The 21,889-nt window shown below is 39.6% G+C and overlaps 1 protein-coding gene across 2 annotated transcripts in view; it reads right to left on the bottom strand.

Annotated features, from left to right (window-relative positions):
* Positions 1-1,217: 1,217 nt before the first annotated feature.
* The window catches only part of LOC139763225 (uncharacterized), a 62,484-nt gene continuing 41,812 nt past the window's right edge, over positions 1,218-21,889 (bottom strand). The window contains exons 6-11 of one of the 2 annotated variants that reach the window (XM_071689083.1): positions 14,240-14,471; positions 13,901-14,126; positions 13,292-13,587; positions 11,203-13,094; positions 4,042-4,157; positions 1,218-2,440 (exon numbers count right to left, since the gene is read on the bottom strand). In XM_071689083.1, coding sequence (XP_071545184.1) covers positions 2,129-2,440; positions 4,042-4,157; positions 11,203-13,094; positions 13,292-13,587; positions 13,901-14,126; positions 14,240-14,471 — 3,074 coding nt within the window. In that variant the 3' untranslated portion in view covers positions 1,218-2,128. Of the gene's footprint in view, positions 2,441-4,041; positions 4,158-4,277; positions 4,355-11,202; positions 13,095-13,291; positions 13,588-13,900; positions 14,127-14,239; positions 14,472-21,889 lie in introns of those variants that run through there. The other variant, XM_071689084.1, reaches the window with a different exon arrangement.

The following is a 21,889-nucleotide window of genomic DNA, read 5'->3' as shown; positions in this document are numbered from 1 at the left end:
TTTTTTTAATTTTCCAAAAGAAGGAACAGAGAAGGGGGCCAGGTGAGGATATTCCCTCAAAGGCCCAGTCCTCTGTTCTTAACGCTACCTCGCTAACGCGGGAAATGGTGAATAGTTGGAAAGAAAAAAAAAAAAAAAAAAATATATATATATATATATATATATATATATATATTTCTTTTTTTTTAGAAGAAAGTTAAGAGTAAATGTGAATAAGAGCAAGGTTATTAGGTACAGTAGGGTTGAGGGTCAAGTCAATTGGGAGGTAAGTTTGAATGGAGAAAAACTGGAGGAAGTAAAGTGTTTTAGATATCTGGGAGTGGATCTGGCAGCGGATGGAACCATGGAAGCGGAAGTGGATCACAGGGTGGGGGAGGGGGCAAAAATCCTGGGAGCCTTGAAGAATGTGTGGAAGTCGAGAACATTATCCCGGAAAGCAAAAATGGGTATGTTTGAAGGAATAGTAGTTCCAACAATGTTGTATGGTTGCGAGGCGTGGGCTATGGATAGAGTTGTGTGCAGGAGGATGGATGTGCTGGAAATGAGATGTTTGAGGACAATGTGTGGTGTGAGGTGGTTTGATCGAGTAAGTAACGTAAGGGTAAGAGAGATGTGTGGAAATAAAAAGAGCGTGGTTGAGAGAGCAGAAGAGGGTGTTTTGAAATGGTTTGGGCACATGGAGAGAATGAGTGAGGAAAGATTGACCAAGAGGATATATGTGTCGGAGGTGGAGGGAACGAGGAGAAGAGGGAGACCAAATTGGAGGTGGAAAGATGGAGTGAAAAGGATTTTGTGTGATCGGGGCCTGAACATGCAGGAGGGTGAAAGGAGGGCAAGGAATAGAGTGAATTGGAGCGATGTGGTATACAGGGGTTGACGTGCTGTCAGTGGATTGAATCAAGGCATGTGAAGCGTCCGGGGTAAACCATGGAAAGCTGTGTAGGTATGTATATTTGCGTGTGTGGACGTGTGTATGTACATGTGTATGGGGGGGGTTGGGCCATTGCTTTCGTCTGTTTCTTTGCGCTACCTCGCAAACGCGGGAGACAGCGACAAAGTATAAAAAAAAAAATATATATATATATATATATATATATATATATATATATATATATATATATATATATATATATATATACACACACACACACACAAACAAACCAATCAACATACTTTCAAGACAAAAATGTTTTGAGTTCTTGCAGCTGTACACTTCTAACTTCTTACTGTATGTGGAATTTACCTCTCTGTAATTTGAAATAATTCTTGGAAGCTAACAATTTTTAGTGTGATCAGCTGTACACCCAGTCTTATTAGATCTGATTTTGGGGACAATGTTTTCCAAACTATAATTTTTCCATGTTTGACCTCCAATACTAGAGGGCATGTCAGTAATTCCTAAAACAACATTCACTGTATGTGTTTGTATATGCAATAAGCATTAGCTACTTAAGTGCAACTCAACCTAGTTCAACAGAAGATGCAGCCTCCAATGAGTGTTTTTTATGTTAATGTTGTCATAGAGCTGCATAGATAATACTAAAACATCATCCAAGTTTTATCTACACTAATAAAGTAGAAATTAGATGTACTAATTTTTCTCCTTTTCAGTACATTTAAAAAAGTAAAAGTATGTACTGCATCTAACAGTTGCTTTCTTGTTGCCAAAATTGAATAATGCAATGCAATGCATTTAATATACACGTTAACTTTCAATATCATTAAACATGTGGCCATATCTCTCATATTAAGTTCCATTCTTACAAAATTTTTATCATGTTTGCACAATGTACTTGCACACCAAGAACTAAAAACAACAATCCACTTCATGTTTGCAAAAAGTATTAGGTAGACAGTCATCTTGTTTTCTTTGCTGAAATGCAGCATGATGTACTAAAAATCAGATTAGGAATTCAAAATCCAAGATTCTGCAATTTTTTAAATCCTAAACATACCACAATTAAGGGGGACCTCTGAGGTGAAAAACATACTAGAAAGCCACAGATCATATGTTCTGTCATTAAAAATTATTAACATTTGATTTATACATTAATGATTAAGCAAAAATTGCATCAGACATCCTTGATCAAGTGGCTCTCAAGCATGCTTAAATATATCTATGAATATTCTAGTCTCTACGATCCCAATGTTTATACTTTTCTTTGTGTTTCTTGTGAAACTTATGGTCTCGCATACCAAATTTGTTCCATGGCTTGTTGCGTTGGTGGTAATGATCACGGTGTTTGTTCCAGTATGAATGCCTAGGATGCTGAGAGTTGAAGTGTGGGCTTGAATACTGGTGCGGACTATGGTTGTGGTGGTTATGTGGTGTCCAAGATCCTGAATTACGTAAATCTTGGATCTTCTGAAATTCATTAGAAGAGCTACGATCCCAGCGCTGAGACTCCCAACACTTCTTTGCGGTCTTTATCTTTTTTGTCTGTTAAAAAAAGATGCAGGAATTAATGCATATGTCTGTCACTGAAAAACTAATGGAAGTTTTTATGTATTGATGGATCGCCAAAACATTACATAAAATATCAAATCTAATCAAATTCATATGTGGCTGTCAAGCCAGGGTCATTCATAAAGACTACATCCCACTAATTGCAATCTCAACAATGGAGTTCCCAAGACAACAGTTCTTTCTCTCTTTTAAATCTTTTCCTCCCATCACATCCAACAGACCGCTGCAGAACTCCCATCATAAACATATGCCACTACAAATAATTTACATCACCATGACTCTACTCAAGAAACAACAAACATGCAACACAACATTTTTTGAACACTGGCTCACTCAAAACAGAATGCCCACATCCCTAGGGAAATATATTGTCACCCTCTTAACATAAATCAAACCTGAAACCTTCCACCACCCTGAATCATCAACCATTCTAACTCAACATATTCCAACCATACTCGATATCAAATATACCCACGACATTCATTCCTTAATCAACAGAAAGGCTATAAATAAACTATAGGTCCTCATAACATTTACCAATTAAAAAAAGGTACCCTCTACAAATGATTAATTCAATTGACCTCAAACTTCATATCACCTTCCAGGTCATTTGTGCTGTCAAAATCAAAAAACAAAGTTGGAAGCCACACAAACCAGAGCACTCAGGAGAATCACACAACCACAAACATCCAACACCTGCATAACAAAACAAAATTTGCAACTGCACAGACACCCCCCCCTGCCAAACCACTTCATAACCAACCACTAATACCTAAGTAAAAGTTAAAAACTTACCCCTGCTTCCCACTTCAGCAACCTACACTTACAGATCACCTCTCCCCCAATAACCATGACAATCAGAAAACACATACACACTGTAATGACCTGACAAGCACTAAATAACAGTGTTCCCAACCCATTCTTAAGCTCTCCACTAAATATACCCATGTGAAAACACACTCCCAAGTGCAAGTTATGCATTCTTCTCAGCATTCTGGGCACTATCCATCACTCCAACTTTATAAGCACTAAATAAACATATCAAAAGACCCCTCAATCCTAAGATCCAACTTTCATGTTAATGACAATGAACACTTATTCCTTTGTCCTGTACTCAATCCACAAACAAAATCACAATTCAACACCATACTTCTTGATCTGTGGTCATGCTCAGTGAACATGGCTAGCTTCCAAAGCAAACAGAAGGGGATTCTAGGCCAGGAGACCAAGTGTACATAAATACATTCTTTTACCTAAATGACTCTCCTGCATCACCATTATAACACCCAGAAGAAAAGACCAATAGCTTTTTATTGCATTCATCCACTCTCTTGTGTTATGTACAATGTTCTGACACCAAAATCCACCATCCACATGCATCAACCACAAACTACTCCATAACTGCTTCATATACAGTGGTTCAAATCAATGATAGTCTGTTATCACCCACATAAAATATCAATCCATCTAATTCTTTCCCATGCAGTCCTCTCACCCTCAACAACTTTTAGAACGATAATAATAAAGTTTTTTATAAAAAAATGAGGATGACTTATAATACATAAACAACTTACTCTGCCACTATCAAATTCTTCATTGTACATGTCATCAGCAGTTCTCTTCTTCATTTCTCTGCGTTCTTTCTCAGTCTCTTGGTCGGCAGCACTCCTACCCCCACCCCAGGTATTCACTGTTGGGTAATAAGAGGTTCAATTATGGAATGGCTGCTAATATATTCAGGCTTCTGAGAATGTAATAAATAAATCAACATAATTACCCCACCATTCCGAAAAAGGCCCAGTCCTCTGTTCTTAACGCTACCTCGCTAACGCGGGAAATGGCGAAGTTTGAAAAAAAAAAAAAAAATTACCCCACCCCAGGTATTCACTGTTGGGTAATGGAGGTTCAATTATGTAATGGCTGCTAATACATCCAGGTTTCTGAGAATGTAATAAATAAATCAACATAATTAAAAATATAAAGGTGAAAAATGAATGATTTACGGTAAAGACAAGTGAATGGGCATGAAAAATTAAGTATAAAGCTGAAGGAACCTAAAGTTTCTTGCTTGTTACCAACATTCAACCTTTGAGTTACCTATCCATATCTCTTTGGGTGGCCATGTCAAAAGAGTCTCCATAACTGATGAACTCAAATGTTGCTACTTAGCCTTTAGTGCCTCATCCTTAAAGAGGCCACTGGCAGAGGGCAACCCCATCGCAGTATTTCCAAAGACTCTGACCTAAAGTTCCTTTCGACTACCTAATGTGTCTACCAATGTTTCAATCTACTACTACAACCTAACAATACCAAATATTTCTACCTAAAGCTTCTGACTCTGACTAATGAACCTACCCACTAATTCAATCTATTACTCCTATCATTTTGCCAAAAGGCAGGGATAATCTATATTGCTTATTGAAAGAAATTCTAGAGATACAAAGAATGAGTTGTGTGAGTTAAATGTAGTCAAGTGTTATGTGTGACAAGGAACGACTATGTTTATGGACAGGACACCAGCAACCCATATGTGGGTGAGTCAGAAAGAAAAGACAGCTTCCTGGAACAGAGAAGTGCACCTTGACAACCACTGAAGCGCTGGCTCATTATGCAGCAGTCACAAGTATCAGGCAGGTAGCACTGGTAATATCTGGTAATATAACTCCCTGGTCGGAGGCTGCCTACCAACTACTACCTCCAAACCAAGCTGCAAGCAAAAATCTTGTGAATCATATATTGCTAACTTATGCATTATTTTGAGGCCATGTGTGGGGTTGGAAATACCAATGCACCAAAAATCATTGGTAAAGCAATAAATGACCAAAAATTGCCTATATTCCTATTTCTATCACAAAGTATAAATCAATGATCACTCAATTATTAATCAATTCTTCCATAAAAACCTGGATACCTTAGCATTTCAAGAACTCTCTATGGAAATGGTTTGTGGGCTGACTTAACACCTGGTTTGTCTCAGGTGACAAATCATTAAAATAAATAAAAATCTAATTCAGAACCCTTGCTTTTCTAAACATATATTAGCAGTCAAGAATCCAGGCTATGGAAATGAGTTATTTGAAAGAAGCATATGGTATATGACTAGATGGACTGAAGAGATATGGGAGGGTGTATTAAAGATTTTGTATGACAAGAAATGCACTGTGAAGTTGTAGAGTGGGTGAAATGTATTTTGAGGTGATTTGGGCATGTAGAAAGAATGCAAGATGGGGGATTTACAAGGAGAGTGTATGACTGCATGATAAAGGAGATATGAGGAAATAAAGTGGAGGTGTACAGGAGGGAGAGAATTTGTGGAAGAATGCATGAAATGATGTATGCAAGGGAGGCATATAAGGACAGGGATATGTGAAGACTCTTTTGCTGTGGCCTTCCCCTGACAGAAGTTCCTGGAGGGAAGTAGAAATCACAGATACAGATACGGATAGATGTAATCAACATGGTATCGTCAAAATATGCTCTAATCAAGGCCATCTCGGGTGAAAGAGAAGTAAAAGAAAAAGAGAGTAGAAATTAATCAGGGTTCTGTTAGCATATCATCCCCTGCAGGTCACACTCCTCCTATTCACTTTATCCCATACACAATTCACCCTCCTACATGCTTAGGCCCTGACAACTCAAAGCATCTTTCATTTCAACCTTCCATTTTGTCCTTGATTTCCCTCTTCTCTGTGTTCACTGCACTTCTGATACTTATACCCTACTACTCATCCTCTCCATACTTCCACACAATTTCAGCACATCAACTTAAGTTCTCTTAAAAATACTCTTCTTACTATCACAACTCTATGTTAACCTATCATTTTGTAACTGATCAACCCTCCTCACATCATATAATGCCCTCAAACACTTCATTTCCAACACATCCACACTCTTCCAAATTATTATGTGCAGGGTCCATGCCTTGCACCTATACAACATTGGCTGGGTTCTTATATCATCAAACATACCCATCTTTGCCTTTACAGACTGACCTCACATTCTGCACACTCCTCAATGCACCCAGATCTTTAGTCCCCCCCTCACCCACCCTATGCCTTATCTCAACTCCCACTTCAACTCATGGCCAATGACTATGCAGCATACAAGGCTCAGGAAATTGCTTGCTTACACCCAAAATTCTCTGGTCATCTGGTTCCGAGTTGCTGCCAACCTGCAAGCAGGACTTCAGGCCCTGGAATCCATGCTAAAGAGGGCCAAGCAGGCCATCTATTGGTCTAGCATGGATGGTGACCAGCAGTATCATGGCTTGCTGTGTCTCACCTGTTAAATACATGCACCCTCAGAGCACCCTGAGCCTACAGTCCTCACACCTCAACCTGATTATCCATTTCAGAAGACTGCAGTCAACCTGTTCCAGCTGAATGGCAGGATGTACATGGTTTATGCTGAAAGGTTAACAGATTGGCTGGAGGTAGCCTAATTCCCCAGTGATACTAGCTCAGTGCAGATAATTATCAAACTGAAGAGTTACTTCATATGCTGAAGGAGATATCCACGGATGAAGGCACCAACCTTGAAAGTGAAGGGTTGGCAGTCTTCTTCAAGAGGGTGGAAAGCAATGTGCATGTGCAGTGTCTTCTGACCACTCACCCCTGGCTAACAGCCGGGCAGAGGCCTCTGTCAAGGTAGTGAAGAGGGTTCTTCACAACAACATGGGTGTGTTTGGGGGGGCAGCCTGCACAATGACAAGGTGTCACAGGTGCTGCTACAGTATCAAACATGCCCTTGCATGGTGTAGGCGAGGTGCCAGCTCAAGTAACCATGGGTAGGGATTTGAAAGATGAAGTGCCCACATCCTGCCAGCACTGTATGGTGGACTAGCTATGGAGGAGAGCCCAGTGGCAGGGGGAGCTCCATATGGCACCGCATCAGAATGAGATGGCACAGCAGATTAACTGTAATGCGACAGGCCTTACACCTCTGGCAGCTGGACAGCACGTCAAGATCTAGGATCAGACTTCCAAGAGATGGGATAGGAGAGGTGTGGGGTTGAGGCATGCCAACTCTAACAATATGCTGTCTGGCTAGACAGCCATGGTTGGCTTTACTACAGGAATTGAAAGCATCTACGGAGTGTTGTGACAATCCATCCAGTCATCCACAACTCAAAATTCAAGGTGAGAAGATACTACCTAAGCATCCACCACTGCTGAGGATGTCCCTCTGCCTCACCCAAACAGGGTGCACAAGAGACCAAGATGGATGGACGATTTTGACTAGAATTCTAGTATTAAGATTTTCAAAATTTTCAAAAGGTGGGGAGATGTGGGAGCATACTGCTGTATGAGAAGTTAGACCCAGGGGAAGCCAAAGGCAATGTGATGGTGTCACCCCCGGGCAGTTCTTGGTCAGAGTGTACAAAAGGTAGGAAACACATCTCCACCCACTGCTGTATTATCTAACCTTATTATCCCAAACTTACAAAATATTTTCCTACTCTCCCTGAAGTTTGCCAACACTATCTCAACCCAGCTCTTTTTTTACCATTTTTAGCCCATGCACATTCTTCATGACCTACCACTTCCTCTTTACATCTCACAAACACATGACCTCCTTCCCTGCAGGTAATGCCCATACACCCCTTTATTCTCCTTCAGTAACAATTTAATTATCTCTTTCCACCGCCTATTATCTTTTCTCACAAGCATAAATCTCACCTATTGCAAGCCACCCACTTCTCTTTCACATGTAAATAGTGTTTACCTATATACTTCCCATTACTTGCCCACTTCTCTAGTCTTGTCTAGTCACCTTTTGCCATTTTTTACCAAAGCTCTCCAACTATTTCCCTGTACAAGTATCTCTTCCAAGTTCACCATTTTTGCTATTCTTCACCTAATCTCTCCTACTATTTCCTCATACAAGCCTCTCTTTCAAGTTCACAACTTTCACCATCCTATTTACACCCACATCATTTCCTCTTTTCCTAAAGCCTCAACAAATATTCATCCTCGCCCGTACCATAAAGTGATCAGACAACCCATCATTTGCCCCTCTCAGCATACACTCATTCGAAAGTCCTTCTTTTGCAGGAACTTAGTTTCACTACATGCCAAAATATCCAGGTTCCTATCCCTTAACATACAACTTATCTTTCCCTTCTTCTCATCCTGGTTATAGCCATGCACATTCAGACACCCCAGCCTGAACCTTCAAGGAGAATATACACTCTTCTCTTGACTCATTCTGTTATAACATTTAAAAACTAAAATACAACTAGGGAAGGGTTTTTAGCCTCTTGCTCCCAGCCCTTTTAGTCACCTTTTATGACACTAGGAAAAAAGGGTACTGTAGTATTCTTTCTTCCCTATCACTAGTCTGGATTTCGTTCTTTCTAGATCACCTTCAATTTTCTTGTGGAAAAGAGCGGACATAAGAATCATACATAACAACTGCTGGAAAAAAATCACCATATCACAGAAGAGAAATGTGAAAGTTTAAGACAACAAGTTCAATGGTGTCAGCTTTTCCCTTTTCACAGATGAATCCAAACTGAATTTTCTGAATCTTCAACAGAAGAATTTACCAGAACCAATGGTGATATTCTTCAAAGAACATTTAATCTCGTGATTACAATACTAATATTGCTAACATGACCTTTCAAGGCAAGCAACAGTTAAAAATCCAGTCTCAGCCTAAACTGTCAAAAATCAAAAGTACAAGGATTGACTGAAATCAGTATCATGCTTTTCCCATTAACATATGTGAGGGATATATTTTCATGATCATATGTAGGAAGAGAGGAAAGTGATTGGTTCTCAGTGAATGTAGGTTTGTGGCAGGGGTGTGTGATGTCTCCATGGTTGTTTAATTTATTTATGGATGGGGTTGTTAGGGAGGTGAATGCAAGAGTTTTGGAAAGAGGGGCAAGTATGCAGTCTGTTGTGGATGAGAGAGCTTGGGAAGTGAGTCAGTTGTTGTTCGCTGATGATACAGCACTGGTGGCTGATTCATGTGAGAAACTGCAGAAGCTGGTGACTGAGTTTGGTAAAGTGTGTGGAAGAAGAAAGTTAAGAGTAAATGGGAATAAGAGCAAGGTTATTAGGTACAGTAGGGGTGAGGGTCAAGTCAATTGGGAGGTGAGTTTGAATGGAGAAAAACTGGAGGAAGTGAAGTGTTTTAGATATCTGGGAGTGGATCTGGCAGCGGATGGAACCATGGAAGCGGAAGTGGATCATAGGGTGGGGGAGGGGGCGAAAATTCTGGGAGCCTTGAAGAATGTTTGGAAGTCGAGAACATTATCTCGAAAGCAAAAATGGGTATGTTTGAAGGAATAGTGGTTCTAACAATGTTGTATGGCTGCGAGGCGTGGGCTATGGATAGAGATGTGCGCAGGAGGATGGATGTGCTGGAAATGAGATGTTTGAGGACAATATGTGGTGTGAGGTGGTTTGATCGAGTAAGTAACGTAAGGGTAAGAGAGATGTGTGGAAATAAAAAGAGTGTGGTTGAGAGAGCAGAAGAGGGTGTTTTGAAATGGTTTGGGCACATGGAGAGAATGAGTGAGGAAAGATTGACCAAGAAGATACATGTGTCAGAGGTGGAGGGAACGAGGAGAAGTGGGAGACTAAATTGGAGGTGGAAAGATGAAGTGAAAAAGATTTAGAGTGATTGGGGCCTGAACATGCAGGAGGGTGAAAGGCGTGCAAGGAATAGAGTGAATTGGAACGATGTGGTATATTGGGGTTGACGTGCTGTCAATGGATTGAACCAGGGCATGTGAAGCGTCTGGGGTAAACCACGGAAAGTTCTGTGGGGCCTGGATGTGGAAGGGGGGCTGTGGTTTCGGTGCATTATTACATGACAGCTAGAGACTGAGTGTGAATGAATGTGGCCTTTGTTGTCTCTTCCTAGCGCTACCTCACACACATGAGGGGGGAGGGGGTTGTTATTCCATGTGTGGCGAGGTGGTGATGGGAATAAATAAAGGCAGACAGTATGAATTATGTACAAGTGTATATATGTATATGTCTGTGTGTGTATATATAAATGTGTACATTGAGATGTATAGGTATGTATATTTGCGTGTGTGGACGTGTATGTATATACATGTGTATGTGGGTGGGTTGGGCCATTCTTTCGTCTGTTTCCTTGCACTACCTCACTAACGTGGGAGACAGCGACAAAGCAAAATAAATAATTAAATAAATGTAGGAAAAATCTTAAAAGGGTATAACTCCTAAAATAAATATATGGCATAGAGGACTGTAATGAGAATACTAACACCAAAAGGTACTATAATGGAAAAAAAAAAAAGTTCAGTCTTAACCTGTTTAACTCAATACCTATAAGCAGCACTATGAATCACCCAAATTAGATATTCAAAAGATTAACTGAAAATATCTGTAAGGTGTACTATATCAGCTAGGATGTGAAGCCTGTGAGCTGCAGCCTCATAAATTCTAAATGACCAGCAAACAGACAAAAAAGCTTTGTTTGACACTGAGCTGTTACACTTATCTATAAGCATCCAAAAATATGATAGGTGGGAACTTAGCCACATAACACAAAAATTTAAGCCATATATGTATATAAAAGATATGAGTATAATTACATTCAAGAAAAACTTTCAATACCCTGACTATAACTGTAAAATCTGTGCTATAAACAGGCAAAAATATTAAAGTTTTCACACAAGTTACTTTCATATTCACATATACTTCTAGATTATAATAAAAAAAAAAAGCATAAATTTTGGTATTCACTCAACTCACCTTTAGCTCCATATGCAAAGTTTCCAGCCCTCCGCAATTCATCCACTACTTCAGAGCTACGACTTCCATCCCACATTCCAGACCTCTTCTGAGGTTCTCTGACATTTTCCCTTTCATGATCACGACTTTGTTCATTGTCACGGTTACGGCCTAATGCATGAGATAAATCTTTTATGTTACTATTCCAGTGAACAACATGAGCTCCTGGATTTGTTTTGGCCTTCCCAAGAGTTTCCTTAGTTTTTTCTACCCAACACTCAGTTCCTTCCTGATCACCTTCACTTTCACTTGACTCAGAGTCTGATAATGATCCTGAGAGGGATGAGGCAGATGCAGATGAGGAGGAGTCATTCTGAACCTTTGAAGTTTCATCACTGTTACAAGACGAGCTATTTCCTTGCTTACGATCCTTGTTGTTTTTATTACCTTTCACACCCTTTGTCACAAGCCCATTTTTTGATTTTCCATTTTCATGGATGATTCCGTTTTTTGAAACATCAGAATCATTATTCTGCTTGTTTTTTGACTTTAGGTCATAACCATTATCTGATCCGTTTTTTGAAGCACATGAGCTATATCCATTTTTTGATGTCTCTTGTTCATTCTTTACGCAGCCTTTAGCCTTGTCTTCGGGACGACATTTCTTTGAAGGGCTTGATGGTTCAATGTCATCTTGGTCTCTGTATCTCTTAGTCTGGGAATTTTCTGTTTCAGTGTCAGTGTCTGATTCTGAGCTGTGATGACCATTCTCATTGTGGGAGCTGATGCCTTTCTTTTTGAATTCATCTGAAGCTTCTTTCTTACCTTCTCTGTAACTGTGTAAACTGGCTGTACCATTACACTTACTGGTCTTGTTCTCAGTATCAATATGTTTCATATTATCACCATCTAAAGACTTAAGTTCACAACATTCCTGAGTGTCCTCATGGGGATGTGAAGCTTCTGGTTGTTCATCTTCAGGGCTATCAGGACTACGAGAAGATGAAACACATGTAAAAAGAGAAAGGATAGATTTCTTCATGGATTTTGTCGATCGATCAGAACGACTGCTATCAACACTGGCTTTGCTTTTCAAACTGGCTGAATCTGGTTCATCCTTTTTATGGCTTGGCCCAGGAAGAACAGAGTCATGTGAATGAGACTTCTCTAATTCTGGGCGCTGTCTTCTTATTGTTACAGTCCATCCCTGGTTCTCAGGTTTTTCATGTGCCTGACCTTCTTGCTGCTTCTGTTCCAACTTACAGCTAGTAGGTTGGTCAACTACTGTGAATGTACTGGTATGTAATCCACCAACACTACTGCAGCTGCTCTCACTTGGAGAATGTAGAGATGCATCTGTTACCAGCCAACCTGAGTCAGCCTTTCCTTTGAAACTATTACTGCTGCTCTCTATGTGATGCTGGCAAGTATTACTTACTACCTGGAGTGATCGTGGCACAAAGTTAGTTGACCCACTTTTACTGGAACTGTGACTTTTTACACTACTGTCACTTTCAGTACTCTTACTATCACTTTTAATATCACCATTACTAAGTTTTTCTGGTTTTTGTAAATGCAAAGAGCCATTCATTCGATCACCTTTAACATTCTTAATACCACTAGCTTTCACAATTTTCTTATCATCAGTTTTCATGTTACCATTCTGTAGAGACTTGTCCCGATGTGTCTTAACAACTCCCCGCTTGGAATCATCAACTTCTGAATCCTCTGAATCATCCAGATATGGAACTAAACTAGGTGTACAAGTCGATGAGGAGGAACCTAAAGAGACTGAGGATTTTGTACCCAAGAGTGATGTAGTACTAGTGTTGAGAATGATCTTGTTTGGTTTACTTGTACTTTCACCTTTACTGCTATTCTGGCTCAATTTCATACCAAAAGAAATTCTTTCCCTGTGGAATAAACAACAGCAGAGTTGGTTCCCATTTGAAAAAATAAATTTCTATAGAAAACACTAACTTAATCATCTAAAATATCAATATAACTTGAACAACAAACCACAAATCAAATTACATAATGATAATGATTATAATCAATCCACAGCAACTACACTTGTGATAGCATGTCAGCAATGTTCAGTCCTACTTACCTTTCTTTGTGTGCTGGCAATGGAGGCTTATTGGTAGGATTTTGAATATTATTTCTACTTCCAAGTTCTCCAATGCTATCAGTGGCACGACCAAAGCCATTCGCCACAGAAGAGGCACTGTGGCTTGTTGGCAGTGGTTTCGAGACACCATCTGAATTCTGACGTACTAGAACCTTCTCAGAGCTCTGGCGAACCACCTGTTTTATATGTGATGAGTCCTTTGGTTTTCGCACCATCTCATAAAACAGGATATACGGATTTCTCAGGAGTGCACTCTGAACAGATATAGATCGCACCTACAAAACATGCAAGAGGCCAAATTAATAGGGCATGTGATGCCTTTCTTAAAAATATGTGTAAAGCTCTCAAGAAATGAGGAACTTGTAACTAAATTCATTGAAGTAATCAGCTTTGCCCAAAGAATGCACAGTTTTCAGATAAAAGTGACAAGAGCCCAAAGCTGGCTCATTATATCATTATCACTAACCCTCCCAATTTCCAGAGAGTAATACTGTACTTCCCTAACTAGTGGATGCCTGCCACTTACTACTACAACTGCTGCTACTAATACTAAGACTATTACTGATATACAAATATAAAAATACTTACTGATGAGTCATCAAATTCAAACATAGTGCCATTGGATGACTCTGCTACAGCTGTATAGTGGCCCCCGTGCTGAGATCCCCCAAGGTGAATCACCATGGATGCTAAGCGATACTGATACGGTCCACCAGTCGACTGATGTTTGTTTGCCCCATTTATAAACTTTGATATATCTATCATTCGCTGAATGCTGATGTGCTTTCCAATCTTACCACCAGATATAGTGAATCTGAAAATGACATATTCTATATTACTGATAAAATTTTGCTAGCACTTAGGCAAATTATACTTGTAATGGACAAAGTAAATATTTTCATACACAAAAAAATAAACATTACCAACCTCTTCAGCTGTATGAGCAGCACATGAGGTGCTCGTTCTATGAGATGTCTTTTAGTAGCAGGTACCTTTTTGTGGCAACGTTCACACTTATAGGCATTATCAACATCTAAGGTTTCCTTTTTAAAATGCAAGTTAAGGGCATCCTCAACACTGTTGACTGAACGTATATCTAGCACCAGGTCTTGGAAGTGTGAGAAGGTTGTTGATACATGACGACACAATGGGCATATTACTGTAAGAAAACAATATAAAAATAATATAATAAGCTTGCAAGAAATATCTAATAGAAACCATTCATCTCAAATAAGTCAGAGTAATAATTTGGTCAGAATTAAGTATAAAATAAAATTTTGCTATCTGATGATATGAAAAAAGTATATGTTGAATTTTGGGGCAGAAATATTCTATAAGCAGAGGAATGCAAATTACTAAAACTACGTAATTAACTGCGCTCTATCACATTAAATATCTATATCAAGAATGGCAACCAGTACTTATTTACTTTCCTCTCAGCTACTAAAAGCTGTCAAAAAGTAACTGATCAATCTTTAAAAACATGTTAAAGAAAATAAAAGAATATATAGTAGTTACGGATTCCAAAAAAGACATATGACAAAAATTTATCAGAGGAGCTGGAAATATGGTAACCTGTTTCACTGATCTATGCAGCAAGATGCTAGTTTTTGAGAGTGATGGGGCTTCAGAGTTTAAGATCAGTCTACATGGTGAAGAACTAGAAAGTTATGGGTGAGTTTACTATTTGAAAGTAAATTTTATTAAAAATGTCAAGAAATGCTAAAGTTGAGGGCACAGCCATGCAAGAGAGAAATATTGGTGATGGACTGGGAGTTCTGATGAATATGAAGATTTGAACCATATAGGCTGCATGAATCTTGCATGAAGGATTGCTTGTCTCAATGCTGATCTATGGCCAAGATAGGTGAATAATGTATCAGTAAAGATGCATACCTTGTGAAGGGTAACTGGGATTAGGAGGAGGGATAGAATGAACAATATAGATGACAGAAGGACAAACTTAGTAGCATAAAGAAATCATTAAAGAGGCACATGGATAACTTTAGGATGGTATGGTCATATAGAACAAATAGCATAAGATAGGTTGGCTGAAAATAAAAATAGTGATGAAAAAGAAGGTACAAGGAAGAGAGGTAAACCACAAAAGAGATTGGTTCTTGCACTAAGAAGAATGATTAGGGCTACGGATATCTCAGATGAAGGGGCAAGAGGAAGGACTAGGGATCAGGAGTAAAGGTAGCACTTTCTGTAGATGGTATGGATGGAGCCATTGGTCTCCCATGGTGAACTAAATTTTGTGAGGTGAAAAAGTGAAGAGCCCCTCTGGAAGTGTGGAAATCCATGTCATTATGTTCCTGTGGCTGTATGTACCTGATCCTTCCTATGTACATGGAAATGTAGTGCTGATGATAGACAAAGAGACAGATACGTAAAGGCTTTAGATACTTCTCATTAAAAAATGCATGGAAGACATTTGAGTATCATTACAAGCTTTCATCATGGAAATGAAACTTGTATAAGTCAACACAGGTACGTATAAGTGGTCTGAAATAAATGTGGGAGCAAATCTGAACCATAAAATCTTGCAATGGTTGTTTAATGCTTTTAGGGATGGGACACTGCTTCATATTCGAGTAAGGAGGTAACTGCAGGGTACAAAAGTGAAGGAAGAGAACAAAATGAAAGTTATTACAATTACTGAATGATGATTATGCTGTTCTCTTGGCTGTATCATAGGAGCTCGATGGAGTGGTAAGCAGCTCTGCTGATGCAGGTTGGAAGAGGAAATTAAAACCAAATCTGAATAAAGCAAGGTTTCTATTTTAAATAGAGGGGAAGTTCTGCAGTATTAAGAATGAAGAAGTAATGAATATCAATGAGTGTGGATACCAAAGAGACTGATAGGAACAAAGACAGGGTAGCTAAAGTTTACTGTAAAGTCATGCACTCTGACAGTTATGGTGAATGGAAAGAATATGTGCAGCATTTGCACAAAATCTTTATGTGCTTGTCAACACAAATGTACAGAAGTGAAACTTCATATTCCTAAATCTAAATAAGTGAAAACTAAGAAAAATTGAGGTGGATAACCTGTCATAAGTATTAGAAGTACCAACAGTAAATAATGAAGATATGTGTTACGATAAACTTTTCATTCAGAAGTGGTTGAAAGCCTTTATGATGGTACAATCATGTAGGATGTGAGGGAAATGAGAGTCAGCTCAAGAGCAACTCTGGGTGAAGGGACTACAAGATAGTGACAATATAAATGATGGACAGATGCAATGAGTGAACTGTTGAGAGTAAGATGTACTCCTCATGAGAATGACACAAGGCAGAGAAAAAGCATTTAGGATAAGACAAGTGAAAGGGTGTAACTATTTGCATGATGAATCAACTTAGTAAGTCATGAAAAACAGAATAAACCATTTCCTTTTACAGAATCCCTGTGTAATGTAAACAGGGTACCTGTACTGATGTTATCAAAATTCTTGCTTATTCAAAAATCATATTTCACCCTCGAGCTTTTACCTCTATCAAAATAAGCTTGAGTTTTAATCATTTTATCACCTAGCTTATTTCTTTAGCCTTGAAGTCATAGTATCAATTTTGCTACCCTTCTCTGAACCTGCCTAAGTGTACCTTGAAGATAAAAGGGACCCCAGAATTGTACTGCATACCCAAGAATGGGGATTACAAGGTTGAAATAAATGGTCACTGTAATGTGTGGTGTTTTGAAATGAGTTTCTTGCAATGAATCCTAATCTTAGTTGTTCTCTGAACAGCAGATATACTCTGCTTAATGAATTTCATACCATTAATAATAATGATCCCAGAACTGTACGGCATACTCAAGAATGGGGATTACAAGGTTGAAATAAAGGGTCACTGTAATGTGTGGTGTTCTGAAATTAAAGTTCTTGCAATGAATCCTAATCCTAGTTGTTCTCTGAGCAGCAGATATACTCTGCTCAATGAATTACATACCATTAATAATAATGACTCCACTTCTCTTCCTGAGCCTTTGAAGCACTTTTCCAACTGTGATATACTCATATCTTTTTGCTTTCAACTCCAAAATACACTACAGTACTACAAACTTGCCTACTCTGAGTTTCTATTGCTGATTCTCAGATCTGTCTTAGATTGTCTTGGACAATCACGTTTACCAAATGGCGTCCTAGCAAAGTCTCTTTGTTGTATATAAACTGACGGTTATATTTCTCGCTTGTATCTCCCCTAATGATGTGATTATCACACGAAAGAGCACTTGGGAACTTATCATGTTTCATGTTCCCCATGGACTCATAGGAATATACCAGATCACGCGCAAAATAGTGATCCTTTCCAATATATATATATATATATATAATGAGATGTTTGAGGACAATGTGTGGTGTGAGGTGGTTTGATCGAGTAAGTAACATAAGGGTAAGAGAGATGTGTGGAAATAAAAAGAGCGTGGTTGAGAGAGCAGAAGAGGGTGTTTTGAAATGGTTTGGGCACATGGAGAGAATGAGTGAGGAAAGATTGACCAAGAGGATATATGTGTCGGAGGTGGAGGGAACGAGGAGAAGTGGGAGACCAAATTGGAGGTGGAAAGATGGAGTGAAAAAGATTTTGTGTGATCGGGGCCTGAACATGCAGGAGGGTGAAAGGAGGGCAAGGAATAGAGTGAATTGGATCGATGTGGTATACCAGGGTTGACGTGCTGTCAATGGACTGAATCAGGGCATGTGAAGCGTCTGGGGTAAACCATGGAAAGCTGTGTAGGTATGTATATTTGCGTGTGTGGACGTATGTATATACATGTGTATGGGGGTGGGTTGGGCCATTTCTTTCGTCTGTTTCCTTGCGCTACCTCGCAAATGCGGGAGACAACGGCAAAGCAAAATATATATATATATATATATATATATTTTTTTTTTTTTTTTTATACCTCGTCGCTGTCTCCCGCGGTTGCGAGGTAGCGCAAGGAAACAGACGAAAGAAATGGCCCAACCCCCCCATACACATGTACATACACACGTCCACACACGCAAATATACATACCTACACAGCTTTCCATGGTTTACCCCGGACGCTTCACATGCCTTGATTCAATCCACTGACAGCACGTCAACCCCGGTATACCACATCGCTCCAATTCACTCTATTCCTTGCCCTCCTTTCACCCTCCTGCATGTTCAGGCCCCAATCACACAAAATCTTTTTCACTCCATCTTTCCACCTCCAATTTGGTCTCCCTCTTCTCCTTGTTCCCTCCACCTCCGACACATATATCCTCTTGGTCAATCTTTCCTCACTCATCCTCTCCATGTGCCCAAACCACTTCAAAACACCCTCTTCTGCTCTCTCAACCACGCTCTTTTTATTTCCACACATCTCTCTTACCCTTACGTTACTCACTCGATCAAACCACCTCACACCACACATTGTCCTCAAACATCTCATTTCCAGCACATCCATCCTCCTGCGCACAACTCTATCCATAGCCCACGCCTTGCAACCATACAACATTGCTGGAACCACTATTCCTTCAAACATACCCATTTTTGCTTTCCGAGATAATGTTCTCGACTTCCACACATTCTTCAAGGCCCCCAGGATTTTCACCCCCTCCCCCACCCTATGATCCACTTCCGCTTCCATAGTTCCATCCGCTGCCAGATCCACTCCCAGATATCTAAAACACTTCACTTCCTCCAGTTTTTCTCCATTCAAACTCACCTCCCAATTGACTTGACCCTCAACCCTACTGTACCTAATAACCTTGCTCTTATTCACATTTACTCTTAACTTTCTTCTTCCACACACTTTTCCAAACTCAGTCACCAGCTTCTGCAGTTTCTCACATGAATCAGCCACCAGCGCTGTATCATCAGCGAACAACAACTGACTCACTTCCCAAGCTCTCTCATCCCCAACAGACTTCATACTTGCCCCTCTTTCCAAAACTCTTGCATTTACCTCCCTAACAACCCCATCCATAAACAAATTAAACAACCATATATATATATATATATATATATATATATATATATATATATATATATATATATATATATATATATACACACTCCTACATGTTCAGGCCCTAATTGCTCAAAATCTTTTTCACTCCATACTTCCACCTCCAATTTGGTAGAGGATGTGTGGATCAGGTGTTTGCTTTGAAGAATGTATGTGAGAAATACTTAGAAATGCAAATGGATTTGTATGTAGCATTTATGGATCTGGAGAAGGCATATAATAGAGTTGATAGAGATGCTCTGTGGAAGGTATTAAGAATATATGGTGTGGGAGGCAAGTTGTTAGAAGCAGTGAAAAGTTTTCATCGAGGATGTAAGGCATGTGTACGTGTAGGAAGAGAGGAAAGTGATTGGTTCTCAGTGAATGTAGGTTTGCGGCAGGGGTGTGTGATGTCTCCATGGTTGTTTAATTTGTTTATGGATGGGGTTGTTAGGGAGGTAAATGCAAGAGTTTTGGAAAGAGGGGCAAGTATGAAGTCTGTTGGGGATGAGAGAGCTTGGGAAGTGAGTCAGTTGTTGTTCGCTAATGATACAGCGCTGGTGGCTGATTCATGTGAGAAACTGCAGAAGCTGGTGACTGAGTTTGGTAAAGTGTGTGAAAGAAGAAAGTTAAGAGTAAATGTGAATAAGAGCAAGGTTATTAGGTACAGTAGGGTTGAGGGTCAATTCAATTGGGAGGTGAGTTTGAATGGAGAAAAACTGGAGGAAGTGAAGTGTTTTAGATATCTGGGAGTGGATCTGGCAGCGGATGGAACCATGGAAGCGGAAGTGGATCATAGGGTGGGGAAGGGGGCGAAAATTCTGGGAGCCTTGAAGAATGTGTGGAAGTCGAGAACATTATCTCGGAAAACAAAAATGGGTATGTTTGAAGGAATAGTGGTTCCAACAATGTTGTATGGTTGCGAGGCGTGGACTATGGATAGAGTTGTACGCAGGAGGATGGATGTGCTGGAAATGAGATGTTTGAGGACAATGTGTGGTGTGAGGTGGTTTGATCGAGTAAGTAACGTAAGGGTAAGAGAGATGTGTGGAAATAAAAAGAGCGTGGTAGAGAGAGCAGAAGAGGGTGTTTTGAAATGGTTTGGTCACATGGAGAGAATGAGTGAGGAAAGATTGACCAAGAGGATATATGTGTCGGAGGTGGAGGGAACGAGGAGAAGAGGGAGACCAAATTGGAGGTGGAAAGATGGAGTGAAAAAGATTTTGTGTGATCGGGGCCTGAACATGCAGGAGGGTGAAAGGAGGGCAAAGAATAGAGTGAATTGGAGCGATGTGGTATACCGGGGTTGACGTGCTGTCAGTGGATTGAATCAAGGCATGTGTATGGGGGTGGGTTGGGCCATTTCTTTCGTCTGTTTCCTTGCGCTACCTCGCAAACGCGGGAGACAGCGGCAAAAAAAAAAAAAAAAAAAAAAAAAAAAAAAAAAAAAAACTTCCACCTCCAATTTGGTCTCCCACTTCTTGTTCCCTCCACCTCTAACATGTATATCCTCTTTGTGTGTGTGTATATATAGTGTTCATGAGATGGCCTTGATTAGAGCCTTAATTGCCCGAGCTGTCTCAGCTAACATAGAAAAATAGATAAAGAAAGCATATTACAGCTAGTTGTTCTTGAACTCTTTCATGTGTCTTCCATACTTCAGAGCTAGACAGAAAATTTTTGGTTGGAAAGGCAATCCCTTTATATAATGGATTTCAACTGCTCATTTAACCATGTATCAATCAGAACTAAGTTCTCCAGGAATGTAACCTTGGCAGCAAGTAGAGGAGTTGGGGAAAACTTGAAGTTGAAAGCAGAAAAAGGGAGAAAAGCTTTGCTGATTCAAAAAATCTTGTAAATGGGAAAAATCTAATTGTAGATTTTTCATGAAGCATGTATAAAGGAGTACTTGGTCCCAATGCTTAAGTATGGGTGTTTAACCCAAATGTCAGGGCAGGTTAAACCATATAAGCAGTAAGATGGATGAGTTGCATAATATAGTTAGCATCAGGTTGATATAAAGAATGAAGATCTGAGAAGCTTATGTTGTGTGGATAGGTCAGCTAAGAGCATGAATGTAAGCCTTTTCAAATGAAAAGATCAAAAAGAATGCATGATAAAAGTCATTAGAAAGGAGCATAAATGTAAGATCAACAGAAAATATGGCAAACACAGTGGTGTGTGTATAACTAGCTTAGGATAAATTTACTTGAAATAGTCCCAGTGATACCCAGTACCTTTCTAAAGGCTCCTACAGCCTAGATGCACTACTTCCAATGGCAGGGAAATGCAGACTCCTTCGAGTAAGAAGTACTCCTCATGATACAGCCTTAGCAGAGGTGACTTTTACGAGAGGTGTAACCTTGAGCAAGTGCACTCTTGGAACACCCAGTGCAGAGGTCAAAATGATAAACAGCAGAACACAGGAAGATAATACAAGGAGGAGAATGTTGATAGTAATATCTATGAACACAGTCTATTTCCGTCTATGTCTTAGAGCAAAGGTCACTTCCCTAAATGCCTTGGAAGAGAGTCCATTTACTTCTTCACTGAACAGGGTCCATTTCCCTTCATGTAATGGAAGGGATGGACAGATGTATA

The sequence above is a fragment of the Panulirus ornatus genome, chromosome 46, assembly GCF_036320965.1.
Source record: "Panulirus ornatus isolate Po-2019 chromosome 46, ASM3632096v1, whole genome shotgun sequence".
Classification (NCBI taxonomy): Eukaryota; Metazoa; Arthropoda; class Malacostraca; order Decapoda; family Palinuridae; genus Panulirus; species Panulirus ornatus.
The sequence above is the reverse complement of the archived record's forward strand: the minus strand, read 5'-3'. Positions and strand labels throughout refer to the sequence as shown.